Source organism: Candoia aspera, chromosome 4 (genome assembly GCF_035149785.1).
Source record: "Candoia aspera isolate rCanAsp1 chromosome 4, rCanAsp1.hap2, whole genome shotgun sequence".
In the NCBI taxonomy this organism is placed as follows: domain Eukaryota; kingdom Metazoa; phylum Chordata; class Lepidosauria; order Squamata; family Boidae; genus Candoia; species Candoia aspera.
The window spans coordinates 112,880,217-112,895,915 of record NC_086156.1 but is presented as its reverse complement, the minus strand read 5'-3'; the positions used below and the strand labels follow the sequence as shown (position 1 = coordinate 112,895,915).

The 15,699-nt window shown below is 44.0% G+C and overlaps 1 protein-coding gene across 1 annotated transcript; it reads right to left on the bottom strand.

Annotated features, from left to right (window-relative positions):
* Positions 1 to 915: 915 nt before the first annotated feature.
* On the bottom strand, positions 916 to 9,084 carry LOC134497149 (immunoglobulin gamma-1 heavy chain-like; the record flags this gene model as incomplete). Its single annotated transcript, XM_063302843.1, has 5 exons — positions 8,981 to 9,084; positions 8,594 to 8,889; positions 7,007 to 7,109; positions 6,725 to 6,895; positions 916 to 1,058 (listed from the first exon to the last, which is right to left on the bottom strand). Coding segments are annotated over exons 1-5 (759 nt in total), but the record flags the coding sequence as incomplete, so codon positions are not given.
* Between the last annotated feature and the right edge of the window lie 6,615 nt (positions 9,085 to 15,699).

Here is a 15,699-nt window from a genome sequence, read left to right as displayed (position 1 = left end):
AGGGCCATTCCTGCACTCCGGGACCCAGGCCCGGGCACAAAGCCAGGTCTTCAAGGCCTTCTGAAAAGCCAAGACAGGCATGTTGAATTATTCCTACCTAGGATAAATATCAGGGTTATATTTGATGAAATAAAAATCTAGCATTGCCATGTGGAAGTTGTGGGGCTGATTTTCCTCAATCATAGATCGAAAACTACAAGGTGAGACCATAGCAGTCATTTCAATATTTTTTTCCATTCAATTTTCCTTTTGAGCAAAGAAGCTGAGCGATTCCAATCTTTATCCCACCTGGAAGTTAGTGGGGCAGAAGGCAGTCGAGGCCTCCCTGGGTGGGGAGGGGGTGGCAGCAGGAACTGCCAGGCAGCTACCAAAGGCAAGAAGAGAGTCCAAACTCAATGGACCCGGGAGGCTTCTGGGAGAGGGTCTCTGCAATTCCCAACTTTTGGGTTTCTTGGCTCTGCCCAGCTGTGTGGAGGGAGTGTCAGGATTAAGGGAATTAAACATATATTAATGCCGAAGGAATGAGAAATGAACAACATGTAGAAACAAGTTTAACTGAGGAGAGATTGTGGTATTCAGAGAACTAAATGGGAATGAACTGAAATATTCATCAAGGAAGAAATGTAGGTCATGAGTCCCTATTTGTTCCTCTCATGAAATTTTAACTTAAAAAAAAAAAAGCTTCCTAGTATATTCTCCTGCCCTATTACTTCCTTCTTGTCCCTCAACCAAGTGCTAAGAAGATTAAACACTGTTTTTTCCAAGATCAGCTCTGGGCTTCCACTTCTTTTCATGGAGGTTTATCTGAACTTTCTTGGTTATAATACATGCATTGAACCTTCTGTGACTGAATCAACTTGCAGAGCGACTCAGAGGAAGGGAAGGTTTTTGCCAGGCTTCAGACTCACTTCCTCTCACTGTGTCTCCTGCACAGTAATAGACTGCTGTGTCCTCTGGCTTCAGGCTGTTCATTTGCAGATAGAGTTGGCTTTGGGAGTTGTCCCTGGAGACGGTGAACCGTCCCTTCACTTTGTCCGAGTAGTAAATAGTACTGGAACCTGGATTTATGTATGCCACCCATTCCAGCCCTTTTCCAGGGGCCTGTCTCACCCAGTACATGTAGTAGCTGCCGAAGTCAAATCCAGACCCTTGGCAGGAGAGATGGAGGGACTCTCCAGGCCTCCTCACGTCCCCTCCAGACTCCACCAACTGGCCCTCAGACTGGACACCTACAAAGAAAGGTGTTTCGGTGAAATCTCATGTATACAAGAATTAAAATAGAAAGAAACTCTGTATAGAGGGAAAAATTACCACTGAGGACTGCCAAAAAGGACACCAGGTTTAGCCACAGGATCATTTTTGCCCCCTTTAATGAATGGAGAGGAGTTGATATGATAGGATACAGGAAGGTGCACAAGTTTTGTGTTGGTGGGTGTAACCTGACAAGGAAAACCGTGTGTCTCCTTTAAATGGGAAATTTTGGGCCCATTTACATATCACTCAGCATAAAAGAGCCCCTCAGGGCATTGAGGTATAGATGTCTTTCAACACACCTTTCACATACAGGACATAGGAGAAAGGGCAGCTTAGACTGAAATAATTAAAGCAAGATCTGACAGAACCTCCTCAATCCAACTAGGGGTTTTAAGGTGACAGGAAGAAATCATGCCCTGAAATTTCCTTAAACAGCCACGTTAGAGCCCAGACATGGAAAGGATGGCACATCGGAGTTCAGGATGTTTCCTTCGCAGTTGTTCCCTTGGCCACGTTCTTTGGAAGACACCCAAAATAAGTGAATGCAGACCGAGCCGTAAGGCCCAGTTTGTAAGCCACAGTTGAATTTTACATACACATCCAAGTGTCAAAGGTGGAATTAAAAAAAATCATATTGGAAGCCTGAAGGGTGTTCCATATTAGTTTGGTTTTTAACTCGCAGTTGTATGGATTTCATATCTTGGTTTTTATTTTTTTTTGCTTGCCATTTTTTATGGTCTTCTTATGTGTTATTCGCTGCCCAGAGTTAATTCATACAGATACTAATAAAAATGCCTTTCCTACACTTACCCCATGGACTGAGAAATACAAATAAATGACTTTGCATTTTCCAAACAATTCAGTCGGTTCTTTATTTAGCAAAGTACATCTGTTGTCAACTCAGATAGGACTTTGTTGTGAGGAATGTAATCTCTTGGGATGTCAGACTGTCTTGAGCTCTTTTCAGTGAACTGTTAGGAAAATGAGAGTAAATATAATGATGCCTCCGAAGTGAGACAAGGCCTGTAGACCCTTCCTTGGTTCCCCTGCCCCACCCCCACCCCCTCCCCACACATATGCAAAGCGATTCCGTGTGGCAACACTGCCCCCTGGTGGAAAATATGAGGATCAGAGGCATCTCCATAACTTTCCCAGGAGATTCTTGGCTTAAAAAAATAGGGCTCAGAAGAAAGGAAAGATCTCCAGGAAACTTAAGCAGGTCTAGGGAGAAATCCAAAGTTGCTGTTTTGTTATATGATTGGAAATTACTTTTGATTGGTTACACTAGGAGATAATATATTTTCTGGAGGTCATTTATTCTTTTGCTTTTTCCTCCTAAATGTCATGAAACCATGTAAAAATGAGTTGGGAAGGACCATCTAGGTATAAAGTTCGATTCTGCCCCTGCCTCTAAAAACGAAACTTATGCAGAGCCAGAAGGAGAGAACAAAACTTAAGGGAGAATTGAGGAATGGGAAACCAGGAGTGACTCAGCAGAGCGGGAAAATGTGGAGATGCTGATTGGGCAGAAACTGGAGGGAGATTTAAACCCCCCAATCAGTGCTTGTGAAAGGAGAGCTGAGAAGTGAGCAAAGCGAAAGGCAACACAATTGGTGTGATGATTGCCTTAATCCCAATAAAACGCTCAGACTTCAAATCAAAGTTTAGGTTCTGATTTTATTTAGAATAGAGTGCAAACAGGAAGAAAGCTGAGAATGAGAAAAGCACGCCTAAAGTCAAACTAAATAGCCCCACTTCAAACAGTGTCCCACCCACCCCCCTTCATTCATTACAATCCCACATTCCCAGGTGCTCCTAACGAGCTCTGCTGATCAACGGGCAAAAAGACCTTGACATTAAAAAGATAACCCAAACACATTCCTACACGGCACAGGCAGACAGAGCTCTCCATACAAGGTTTACCAGCAGCACCCTCCCAGCCAGGAGCGCGCATCAACACTCTGGCATGCGAACCGTTATGATGCACAGGAACATTGAAACGGGGAACATGACAATTGGCTACTGAGGAGAAATGGCATTAAAAGGATCAGATAAAAAGGCTTCCATGCAAAGAGCAAGCTGCCAGAGACAACCGATCCACAGAGCTCACCGCTTCCTTAGGAGAGTCCTTACCAGAATGCGGAGCCTCGCCTGTAGCTGACACGGAATCAGAGCCAGCTCCTTCTACTCATGGACTTACTACCTCCTCCTTGCACTGTCCCAGCCAAGTCCTGTATTCCCTCTGCAGTCAAGCCTTGTTCAAGCAACCTAGCCAAGCAGCATCATGCCTTCCGATCCCAGCTATGTCTCGCTGAGTCCAGCCATGCCTTTTGATTTAAGCCAAGTCTTACCAAGTCCAGCTTTGCTTTCTGATCCAAGGCATATTTTGCAAAGTCCAACTGCACTCCCAGACTCAAGTCTTGTCTTGTCGAGTCCAGTTGTACTTCCAGATTCAAGCCTTCTCTTGCCAAGTTCATCTGTGTTTCCAGATTTGAGCCTCATTCTGCCGAGTCCAGCCATGCTTCCAGATCTAAGCCTTGCCTTGCCAAGTCCAGCCTTGTCTCCAGATTCAAGCCTCGTCTTGCTGGTCCAGCCGAATCCAGTCCTGTCTCCAGCTCCCAGCTCTCTCTTGCCATTCCAGCCAAGTCAAGCCCTGCCTCCAGTTCCAAACCTCATCTAGTCAGTCCACCCAAGCCTTGTCTCGCCTCCAGTTCGAAGCCTAGTCTAGTCTTGTTGCTCCAGCAGAGCCCTAACTTGCTGCCACGGTCAAGCCTAGCCTCACCTCCTTGCTGGTCGCTGCAACTTTGACTTGTCTTCCTCCACTACCTGGATGGACTTGAGTGAATAGTGCTATTTAAAATATGAATTATTTTCTGATGCAAATAGTTAATTGTAAATAAGGAACTCCCTTTTGTAGTCTGCCTGGCTGTCTCTTAGGCCAAACAGGACACTAGGTCATTGAGTAAAAACCCCTGAGAGGTGGGGAGCTGACCCTCTCTCCAGACCTCCAACCAAAAGAGGCCATTCTAGCCAGATCAAAGCAGAGCAGCCCCATTCTTCCCTCACCCTCGTTTTACTCCTGGCAGTCAAGGTTGGAAGTGTTTATCATTTGTCAAAATCTGCTCTATACTAGTTTTGTATTCTGTCTGATAGGAGAATAATTCTGAACATCCCTTGTCCATCTCCTACCATTCATTGAGGGTGGATGACTGTGGTTTTACTAAATATGGGACTTAGAGGAAAATATAATTTTATCCTCTTTTTATTTTTCTTTATTTCTTCAAACAATATTCCACTTTTTTTACATAAATCCCATCTCTACATTCACAGGACCCCTTTTGGCCATATTGAATGGTTCAATTAAAGCAGAAGCTATAGCTGAATATACAACATCCTTAGAATAAAAGAGGCACTCAGTGCATTGACCTTCCACTTTTCCTTGAAGGTATATTCCACTGAGGAGAGGAGAGGAGAGGAGAGGAGAGGAGAGGAGAATTGTCCCTTAATTTACAAATGTCTTTGGATATAAAAGTCTCTCTCCATTCACATGATAGATTTCTCTGAAACTATTTTGAGATTATTGGCAACTTCTTATAGGAGTCTGTTCTGTGAAGTGTCCAACCAGTGATCAGGTGTCCAGGCAATTGGTTCTTTTAGATCCAGAGACAATAAGCACACCAGTGGATAAAGAAAGGTTAAGCTTTGTTATAAACTTAAGCAAAGAGATCTAAACAGAAACACAGTTTAACCAGAAACAGTCTAGGCAGATTAAACGGAATATATAAAAAACATAGCATAAAGAAAGAGAAATCATACATACGAAGCAATCTGATCCTATTCCCTTTAGCTGCCTGGAGCTTCCTTAATAAGGACTGCAGGAATACCCCTTAGGATGACAATTTTCTGCAGCACCCAGTGTGCAGAACCTGCACACAAGCTCCCAAATTCAAAAGAACATTCCTTTTTTATCAAAGTCTGGACCTCAAAACTCTTGACCAGGTTTCTGTGGTACCAAGGCTGCAGGACACTACCTTGACCTGTTTATCACATCATCTAAGAGCCTGGGAAGCTATACAGATAATCTAGTGCCTAACAAAAACAATCTGGGGGGTTTCTCTTATCTCTCCCCCGCTCATAAAAGAGATATTTTCTGGAGGGCTGTTGGAGGAGTGGACTTATTCTCCACCCCATGCCAAACAAATTAAATAACAAGCCTGTTAAATATCTGTAGAACTCAATATAAACTCTAATCTTCTTTGGTGAGGTAGGAAAATCAAAATATGTCACTTAACTTCTCGAAATAACAAAGGTCTTCCACATTTCCTCTACGCTCCACCCCTGGAATATTTTAATTAAGTATGAGAGATTTTTCTATAAATATGGAGTGTCAATAAAACAAGAGTTTTTTTATTTTACTTATTTACTTATTTATATTTCAAATTTCATCACCAACCATCTCACTTGAAGAGCGACTCTGGGTGGTTCACAATAAAAGGTTATGTGATTTAAATAAGCAATCGAGAATGATAGGCATACCACAGTGGTTGAACTTCCACACGTCAGAAAGTCAAGTAATCCATTTATCACCAAACTTTTCCCAAATGGCTGAGAAAGATAATTAATCATTTTTTCCCATATTTATTTCCCATTTAATTTCCATGTTGAGCAAAAAGGCAGAGCAATTCCACTCTTCCCCCCACCCGGAAGTTAGTGGAGGGGATGGCAGGTCGAGGCATCCCTGGGTGGGGAGGGGGTGGCAGCAGGAACTGCCAGGGAGCTACCAAAGGCAGGAAGAGAGTCCAAACTCAATGGACCCAGAAGGCTTCTGGGAGAGGGTCTCTGCAATTCCCAACTTTTGGATTTCTTGGCTCTGCCCAGCTGTGGGGAGGGAGTGTCAGGATTAAGGGAATTGAATTTATACATTTATATGGAAGGAATGAGAAATGAGCAACAGGTAGAAAAGAATTTAACTGAGGAGAGTTGGTGGTATTCTGAGAATCAAATGGAATGAACTGAAATATTCATCAAGGAAGAAATGTAGGTAATGAATCTGTATTGGTACCTCCCATGATTTTTTATTTTTTTTTAAAAAATAACTTCCTAGTATATTCTCCTGCCCTAATTTCTCCTTCTTCTCCCACAACCAAGTGCTAGCCAGATATCAAACTGCTTTTTCCAAGATCAGCTCTGGGTTCCCACTTCCTTTCATGGAGGCTTATCTGAACCTTCTCAGTTATAATACACAAACTCAGCTTTCTGTGACTGAATCAACTTGGAGAGTTGTTCTGAGGAAGAGAAAGTTTTTGCTGGGCTTCAGATTCACTTCCTCTCACTGTGTCTCCCACACAATAATAGACTGCCGAGTCCTCCGGCTTCAGGCTGTTCATCTGCAGATAGAGTTGGCTTTTGGAGTTGTCCCTGGAGATGGTGAAGCGTCCCTTCACTTTGTCCGAGTGGTAAGTACTGGAACTTGGATTTATGTGGGCTACCCACTCCAGGCCTTTCCCTGGAGCCTGTCTGAACCAGTTCATGCCGTAACTGCTGAAAGTGAATCCGGAGGCTTGGCAGGAGAGGCGGAGGGACTCTCCAGGCCTTCTCACCTCCCCTCCAGACTCCACCAACTGGCCCTCAGACTGAGCTCCTAAAAAAAATAAGCGTGTTTCAATGAGATCTGCTGTATACAAAAATGGAAAATAGAAGGAAATTCTCTATAGAGGGAAGAATTACCTCTGAGGACTGCCAAAAAGGACACCAAGTTTAGCCACAAGACCATTTTTGCTCCGTCCAACAAATGGAGGGAAATTAATAGGGAAGGCTTCAGGGAAGTGCACAAACTTTGGGTTGGTGGGTGTAGCCTGAAAGGGGAAACCATAGGGCTCCTTTAAAGAGGAAATTGTCTGTCAATTTGCATATTGCTTGGGATAAAAAGAGCCCCTCCGGGCATTGATCTCCTAGATTGCCTTGCACACATCTTACACTGGTGGTTTTCCAGTCCTTTGAAAAATGTAGGCAAAGGGTCTTTTTTTATGGTGAGGACATAGGAGAAAGGGGACGTTTACATTAGAGTAATTAAAACAAAGATATGCAAAAATTCACCACTTCTCAAAAGTGATTCAAGGCAACAGAGAATGAAGATGCACTATTTTTTTTTTTTGAAAGAGACAGGTTCGAGATAGAAATTGCAAAGAACAGCACATCTGAGTGCTGAGCACATTTGTCTACCTTTTCTCCCTGTTTGAAGACACCCAAAATAATTAAATGCTGACCCAGCCATGAAGCACAGTTTATAAGCTGGAGATGAATCAGGGAAATCACAGGGAGAGAAGAACTCAATTGAGCCTGTGGGGTTTTCCTTGCCTATTAGACTGGTTTTTAACTGGACAGTTGCATGGATTTAATCTATTGCTTGCTTTGGGTTGCTATTTTGTGTGGCGTATTTATCAGTAGCCCAGATTTTATTTGGCAAGGTGAGCAGCCCTACTAATTGAAACAACAACAACAACAACAATAATGGCAATAGTAATATCAATATCATATACTAATTAAAATATCAGGAAATACACTCTCTCTGTGGACTGGGAAATATTTATAAGTCATTTTGCATTCTCCCAAGATTTCAGTCTGTTGTCAACTCAGACATGGGTTCACAGTCAGGGTTGCGGCCTCCCAAGATGTGGAATTTCCTTGAGACCTTTTCAGTGACCGATTACAGAAATGACAGAGAAACAACTAGACACTTGTTTTGTCTCCCCACCCCACCCCCACCCCACACACAGCCAATGGGATTCAGTGTGGCAGCGCTGCCCCCTGGTGTGGAAAGTGAGGAGGGCAGGCCTCTGCCCAATTCCCCATGGAGATCCTTTCCGGGCAAAGATGTCCTCCATGTGATTATGGCCGTTTGGATAGTTAGAAGGGTTATGCCACAGTTGCATTCCCTGCCTGCTGCCACAGCACTCTATGACACCCCATTCCAGCATTCTATCTGAAGCCAGTCTCATCCAGAGTGGATTGCAAACAGAGAAGCTGTAATTGGAATCTTCCAGGCCATATTAATAATTTTTAGTTTCCTTCTAGCAAACTCTCTGATTGCATACCTGTAACAAAAGAGTCCTAAAGTTCTCACTAGAGGGCTGATTTCTTCTCCTCTGATATATGTACTAGCTCTTTGTTCCTCTTGGCACTCAGGACCCTCTCAGGTCTCAGGATCCTTTCTCAGGAGCCTCTCAGGTCTCATTGGAAAATCCAGCCAACTGGGGCTGAGCTGACTTGCAGAGCGGCTCTGAGGAAGGGAAGGTTTTTGCCAGGCTTCAGACTCACTTCCTCTCACTGTGTCCCTCGCACAGTAATAGACTGCTGAGTCCTCTGGCTTCAGGGTGTTCATGTGCAGATAGAGTTGGCTCTTGGCGTTGTCCCTGGAGGTGGTGAAGCGTCCCTTGACTTTGTCCGAGTAGTAAGTACCAGAACTTGGATTTATGTGGGCCACCCATTCCAGCCCTTTTCCAGGGGCCTGTCGCACCCAGTCCATGTTGTAGCTGCTGAAGTCGAACCCGGAGGCTTGGCAGGAGAGACGGAGGGACTCTCCAGGGCTCCTCACGTCCCCTCCAGACTCCACCAACTGGGCCTCAGACTGGACACCTAGAAAAATAAAGGTGTTTCAATAAGGTCTCCTATGTACAAGAATTAAAATGGAAAAAAAAAAAAAACACTGTATAGAGGGAAGAATTACCTCTGAAGACTGCCAAAAAGGACACCAAGTTTAGCCACAGGATCATTTTTGCTCCTGCTAATGAATGGAGGGAAATTGACAGGAAAGGATTCAGGAAAGTGCACAAACTTGATGTTGGTGGGAGTAGCCTGAAAAGGGAAACCTTGGGGCTCCTTTAAAGGGGAAATTGTGGCCTAATTTACATACTGCCTGGGATAAAAGAGCCCCACAGAGTATTGACATATAGATTTATTTTACACACCTTACACATATGATTTTGAGTTGTTGGGAAATCATCAGAAAAATCAAGGACAGATTTACATTAGTGTAAGAAGCAAAATCTAATAAATCCTCCACAATTCAGCAAAACATTTAAAGGAAAGAGAAAGAAAACACACACTGAGAATATTTTAAAAAGCCACGTTAGAGACCGAAGATGAAAAGTGCAGCACATTTGCTCCACAGTTGTGCCACTGACCATGTTTTTTTCAGGAAACCCAAAGAAGCTGAAGGCAGACGAAGCCATAAGGCACAATTTTCCATCACAGTTGAATTACATTTCCATTTTCAAGTCACTAAATCAGAATCAAATAATTCACAGGCGAAGCAGAAATAGATGGACCCGGTAGGGCCAGTTTTGTTTATTAGATTGGTTTTAACTCAGCGGTTGTATGGATTTTGTACACTGGTTGTTTTTTGGTTGCTATTTTGTGTGGTGTTTGTTGCCCAGAGTTGATTCCACAAGATGGGCAGCTGTACAAACTGCAATAATACTGGATATACTAATGCTAATAACAATGTCACCAAATAAACTTTCTCTGTGACTGAGAAATTTAGACTGCTCGATATTTAACCAAGCTGGCTTCACAGTGAGGATTGTAGCATCCTGAGAAGCGAAGTTTTCTTGAGACCTTTTCAACGATAGAAAAATGCCTCCAAAATGAGATAATGTTCAATAATTCCACCCCAACCTCACATTTAGCCAATACAATTCAGTATGACAACTGTCCCCCCTGGCGTAAAAGGTGAGGAGGGGAGGCATCTACTTAATTCTCCAAGGAGATTCTACTAGAATAATGCTACTACTGGAATACTACTATCTGTCTCTTCACCCAAGAGGGATGGTTATAGCTAGATTGAAGTGAGGCTGCCATGTTCTCCTTATCTTTCTTTAACTCTAAACAGACCAGATTGGCAAATCTGCTCTATACTAATTTTGTATTCTTTTGAAAGGAGAATCATTGTTATGGTCTCAGAAGAAAGGCTACCAGATAACTTTGGTTGTCATTAGGGTGAGATGTGGAGGAAAACATAATTTTATCTTCTATTTCATTTACTTTCCTTTATTTATCCAAAGTTTTGGCCAGTTCCCATTAATAAAACTCCCTTCCTCCTCTCAAGCCATAAGAAAAGGAGTATTAGAGCCAGTTTGGTCTAGTGGTTAAGGCAATGGGCTAGAAACCAGGAGACTATGAGTTCTAGTCCTGTCTTAGGCCTGAAAGCCGGCTGGGTGACCTTGGGCCAGTCCCTCTCTCTCAGCCCAATCCACTTCACAGGGTTGTTGTTGTGGGGAAACTAGGAGGAAAGAATATTAGGTATGTTTGCCACCTTGAGTTATTTATAAAAATAATAAAGGCTGGATAATAAATAAATAAATAACTCACCAGGATGTAACAACAAAAGACATCAAAGACCTTCAATGGCCCAGCAACAGTCGTACTAAGGGAAGACGAGTAATGTAGCTGGGCAGAAAACTGCTGAAGTTCTTTTCTCAGCGGAGGGCTGTAATGGTTGCCTATTCTAAAACACCATCAGATTCATAAGTAGGAATTCAGAGTTATCTGATTTATTAAAGAATAGTATGCAGGATCACAGAGAAAGCTGAGAATGATGAAATCACTCCGAATTCAAACTAAAAACCCTTGGTGCAAATGAAATCCCTCCCCCTGTAGAATCTTCTCAGATCCACAATCCCAGGCGCTCCTAACAGTTTCTGATGGTCTGCGGGAAAAGGCTTTGAACAGATAACGTGACCCAAACACGTTCCATTGTACTGATTTCACATACAGAGCATGGTACAAGGTCTCACAGCAGCCCCCTCCCAAACAGAAACGCGCGTCAGAGCCATGGCATGTGAAACGCCATGATGTATAAACTACATTGAATCAGCGAACATGACAAGGGCACAGGATTAACCTCTGACATTCCACCACCATAATAGGGGAACAAAGGGTATTTTTCCAGTGTCGCTCCCTCCTTTCAAACTGCTCCATCCTTCTTCCTCTCGTTTACATGGAAAAAACATGGAACCACTCTATGGACAAAGAAACCCGCCAGTGAGTCAGAGCTTTGGAATTTCCCACTCACTAGGACACAATTTCTACGAAAGTCCTCCCTTTTCTTGTCTTCTTGTTTCTCTTTTTTTCTATGAGCATAAATATCAATACTTGCAATAATGGGAGATCTTCCTTCTCACTGTTGCGGAATCTCTCTTCCATCTACATCATTTTTGTTTTTTGGACTTGTTGTCATTTTGTTTATTTCCCAAATTTTTCAGAATTATCAAATGGTCAAAAGAAATCAAAGACTATTTTTCCTGGAGTGAGGCCATCCTGTTCCATTCTTCATCCATCCTAGCTTTGCTCATAGAAAATAGGTTTGTCAGTTACGTCACGTCACGTCACGTCACGTCACGTCACTTCACTTCACTTCACTGCTGCTTCTCAGTTATGATATAAAAATTCAACCTTCTGTGACGGAATCAGCTTGGAGAGCGGCTCTGAGGAAGATAAAGTTTTTGCCAGGCAACAAATTCACTTCCTCTCACTCTGTCCCTCGCACAGTAATAGACTGCCGTGTCCTCTGGCTTCAGGCTGTCCATTTGCAAGTAGAGTTGGCTTTTGGAATTGTCTCTGGAGATGGTGAAGCGTCCCTTGACTTTGTCCGAGTAGTAAGTGCTAGATGAACTTGGATTTATATATGAAACCCATTCCAGTCCTTTTCCTGGAGCCTGTCTCACCCAGGCTATCCAGGCACTGCTGAAGGTGAATCCAGAGGCTTGGCAGGAGAGGCGGAGGGACTCTCCAGGTTTTCTCACATCCCCTCCAGACTCCACCAACTGGACCTCAGACTGGACTCCTAAAATGAAAGTTGTTTTAAAGGGCTCTCCTGAATACGACAAGAAAACATAGGAAAAAATTGTACAGGGAGGAAACAATTACTACCTCTGAGGACTGCTAGTAAGGACTCCAAGTTCAGTCACAGGATCGTTTTTGCTCCCCCTAAAAACAGAGGGAATTGTCAGTAAAAGATATGGGAAACCAAACAAACTTTCTGTTGGTGGGTGGATCCTGAAAAGGGACACTGTGGGGCTCCTTTAAATGGGATATTGTGTGTCGATTTGCATATCGCTTGAGATAAAAGAGCGCCTCAGGGCATTGACTTCCAGATTTCTTTGCACATCAATTTCATGGCTGATTTTCAAATAGTGTTTCAGTCCTAAGAAAAGGGAGGGCCTGCAGTTTTTCTTTCTTTCTGTGAATTCATAGGAGAAAGGGCCAGTCTTGCAACATTTCACCACATCTCTAAAATAATTCAAAGTAATAGAATAAACTTGTTTAAAGAAACCCTTTTTAAGGACAGGATATAAAAAGGCTAGAACCTCTGAGTTATGAAGATTGCTACACAATTGCTTCTTTAACCTTTGTGTGTTTGTTTTTTTAGAAAACCCCAAGTACATTAACTGGTGACTAAGCCTGGAGGAATGATTTGTAAGCAGCAGTCATTGGGTCTACCCAAGTCACAAAGTCAGGCTTAGATAAATCATTTTATGACCAAATACACTCTCTATATTAAATTTAAAAAAATAAAATAAAATTATATATATATATATACACACACACACACACATACATATACATATACATATACATATATTGTAAACTCAGACATGGCTTCACAGTGAGGATTATAGTCTCTTTAGAAGTTAAATTGTTTTGAGATCCTTTGAGAGAACTTTGAAGCAAGTAGCAGGAGATATAATCAACCTTGGAAATGAGACCATATTTCTGCAGACTGGTTTGATTTCCCTGTCCACCTCTCCCCCTTTGGCAATACTGCCCCCTGGTGTAAGTGATGGGAGAGTCCCCAAAGAGACTCTTTTGTTCCAGGAGGGGAAGTGAAACTGAGAACAAATGAAGGATCTCTCAGAGATTTAGAAGGTCTAGTGAGAAATCCAAACTGTTCTTGTTTCCTCATAGGAAATTGGTTTTGAAGAATTTATTCATTAATTAATTAATTAATTCATTCATTCATTCATTCATTCAATTTGTGGCCCATCTCAGACCAGTGGGTGGCTAACAACAACAACAACAACAACAACAACAACAACAACAACAATGATGATGATGATGATGACGATAATAATAATAATAATAATAATAATAATAATAATAAAAACCATCAAACAATTAAATGTAAATACAGCAAAGAGGCCTTAAACACCATTGGTCTCAGCACAACCATGAAATGGGGTCCTTGGTGCACTTGGGACCCCAGGCCTGGGCATAAAGCCAGGTCTTTTAGGCCTTCCAAAAAGCCAAATTGGTAGGAGCCCTCCTAATCCCAGGTGGGAGGATGATCCAGGGGGCAGGCAACAGAGCAAAAAAGGCACATCTCCTGGTCCCCAACAGTGGACATTCCTTGGCTGAAGGGACCCAGAGCATGCCCATCCTGCCAGACTGGATTGGGTGGGTAGAAACAACTGGGAGGAGATGGTCCCAAGCCATGAAGAGCTTTAAAGGAGACAACCGGCACCTTGAACTGCACCCAGAAACACACCGGCAACCAATGCAGCTCCCGAAGCAGTGGTGTTACATATGCCGAGTCACTGACACTATTTACAACCTGGGCAGCTGCATTCTGTACCAGCTGAAACTTCCTGATGCTCTTCAAGTGCAGCCCCATGTAGAGCGCATTGCAATAGTCCAAATGGGAGGTCACGAGGGCATGAGTGATAGTGAGTAGAGCCTCCCAGTCCAGGAATGGGTGCAAAGGCTCTCTTAGCCACAGCTGCCACCTGCTCTTCCAGCAGGAGCCATGAGTCCAAGAGGACCCCAAATTGTGCACTGGCTCCATCTGGGCAGTTCCACCCAATCCATGACCAAGGATGGAAAAACCTTGGTACTGGGAGGCCCAAACACCCAAAACCACTCAGTCAGAGCCCATTGTGCCCCATCCAGGCCCCTACAGCCTCCAGGCACTGAGATAGGACATCCACGGCATCAATCAGACAGCCTGGGCTGTAGTATAAAGCTGGGTATCAGAATACTGATGAGACCTCACCCCAAACTGTCAGATCACCTCACCGAGCAGCCTCATGTAGATGTTAAACAAGAGGGGTGAGAGAATTGAGCCCTATGGCACCCCACACAGTAGGGGCCATGGGATGGACCTCTCACCTCCTATCAACACCAACTGGAACTGACCCCAGAGGAAGGAGGAGAACCAGCACAACACAGTGTCGCCTACTCCCAACTCCCAAAGCCAGTCCAGAAGGATACCATGATCAATGGTATCAAAGGCTGCCGAGAGGTCTAGAAGAGCCAGGATGGAAGTACTGCCTCCATCCTGATCCCTCCAGAGGTCATCCAAGGGTGCAATCAGTGCTGTTTCAGTCCCATATCCCAGCTTGAATCCTGACTGAAAGGGGTCCAGAGCCCTTTGAAGGTGCCATGCGCGACCACTTTCTCAACAACCTTCCCTAAAAAGGGAAGTCTGGAGACTGGTAGAAAACTATCCAGATTAGTTGGGTCGAGCAATGGCCCCCGTGAGGGGGTCATCTTTAAGAGCCAGTGGAACCACCTCCTCCCTCAAAGAGGAATTAACCACTGCCCAGACCCAATCAGGAGTCGTTTCCCAAGCAGCCTTGACCAGCCAGGAGGGGCACAGATCTAACACAGAAGTGGCCAAACTAACAGCTAGGAGAACCCTGTCCACTTCCTCTTGTTCAGTGGGCTTGAACTCTTGCCAGATAACCATGAAAGATTCAGCCCCCATAGCCTCCACTGGCCCTGCATCAAGGCTGGAGTTCAACGCAGAGCGGATGTGAACGACTTTATCTGCCAGATGCTCAGCATATTCCTCACAGTGGCCCTGAAGGTAGACTCCCTCCGAAGGAGGGTCCAGGTCACCTGAAACAGGCCCACTGTGTGGCTATCTGCAGGCACAACAAGGGTGGAGAAATAATTATGTTGAACTGCCCTTACCGCTATGAGGTAGGCTCCAATTGAGCTCTAGCTTGTGTTCGATTATCTTCGCTCTTTGTCGTCCATTGCCCTCTTAAGCTACCTCGACTCCTCCGTATGCCACAGGGAGTTATGGGAACCATGGGCATGGAGAGGCTGTTCAGGCACGATCTGGTTCAAAGCCCTGGCCACCCTCCCATTCCAGGTGGCTACCAAGGATTTAGTCAGGCCGTGAAGCAGATTTTCAGGACACCACCGCAAGCTCCCTCTGAAACCCAGTTGAGTCCATCCGTATCCTGGGGTGGGCCAATCTAATAGGCCCGCCTCCCTGTGGAGGGGATGGGTCCAGAGAACTGGAGCCTCACCAAGAACTGATCTCAACATGACAGAGGAGAAACCAATACCTCCCTCAATTTCAGAACACTCTGAAATGAAACCAGAGTTAATGCGATGTACACTATTGTAATGGTACTTTGGAAAGACCTTGGGAGACAG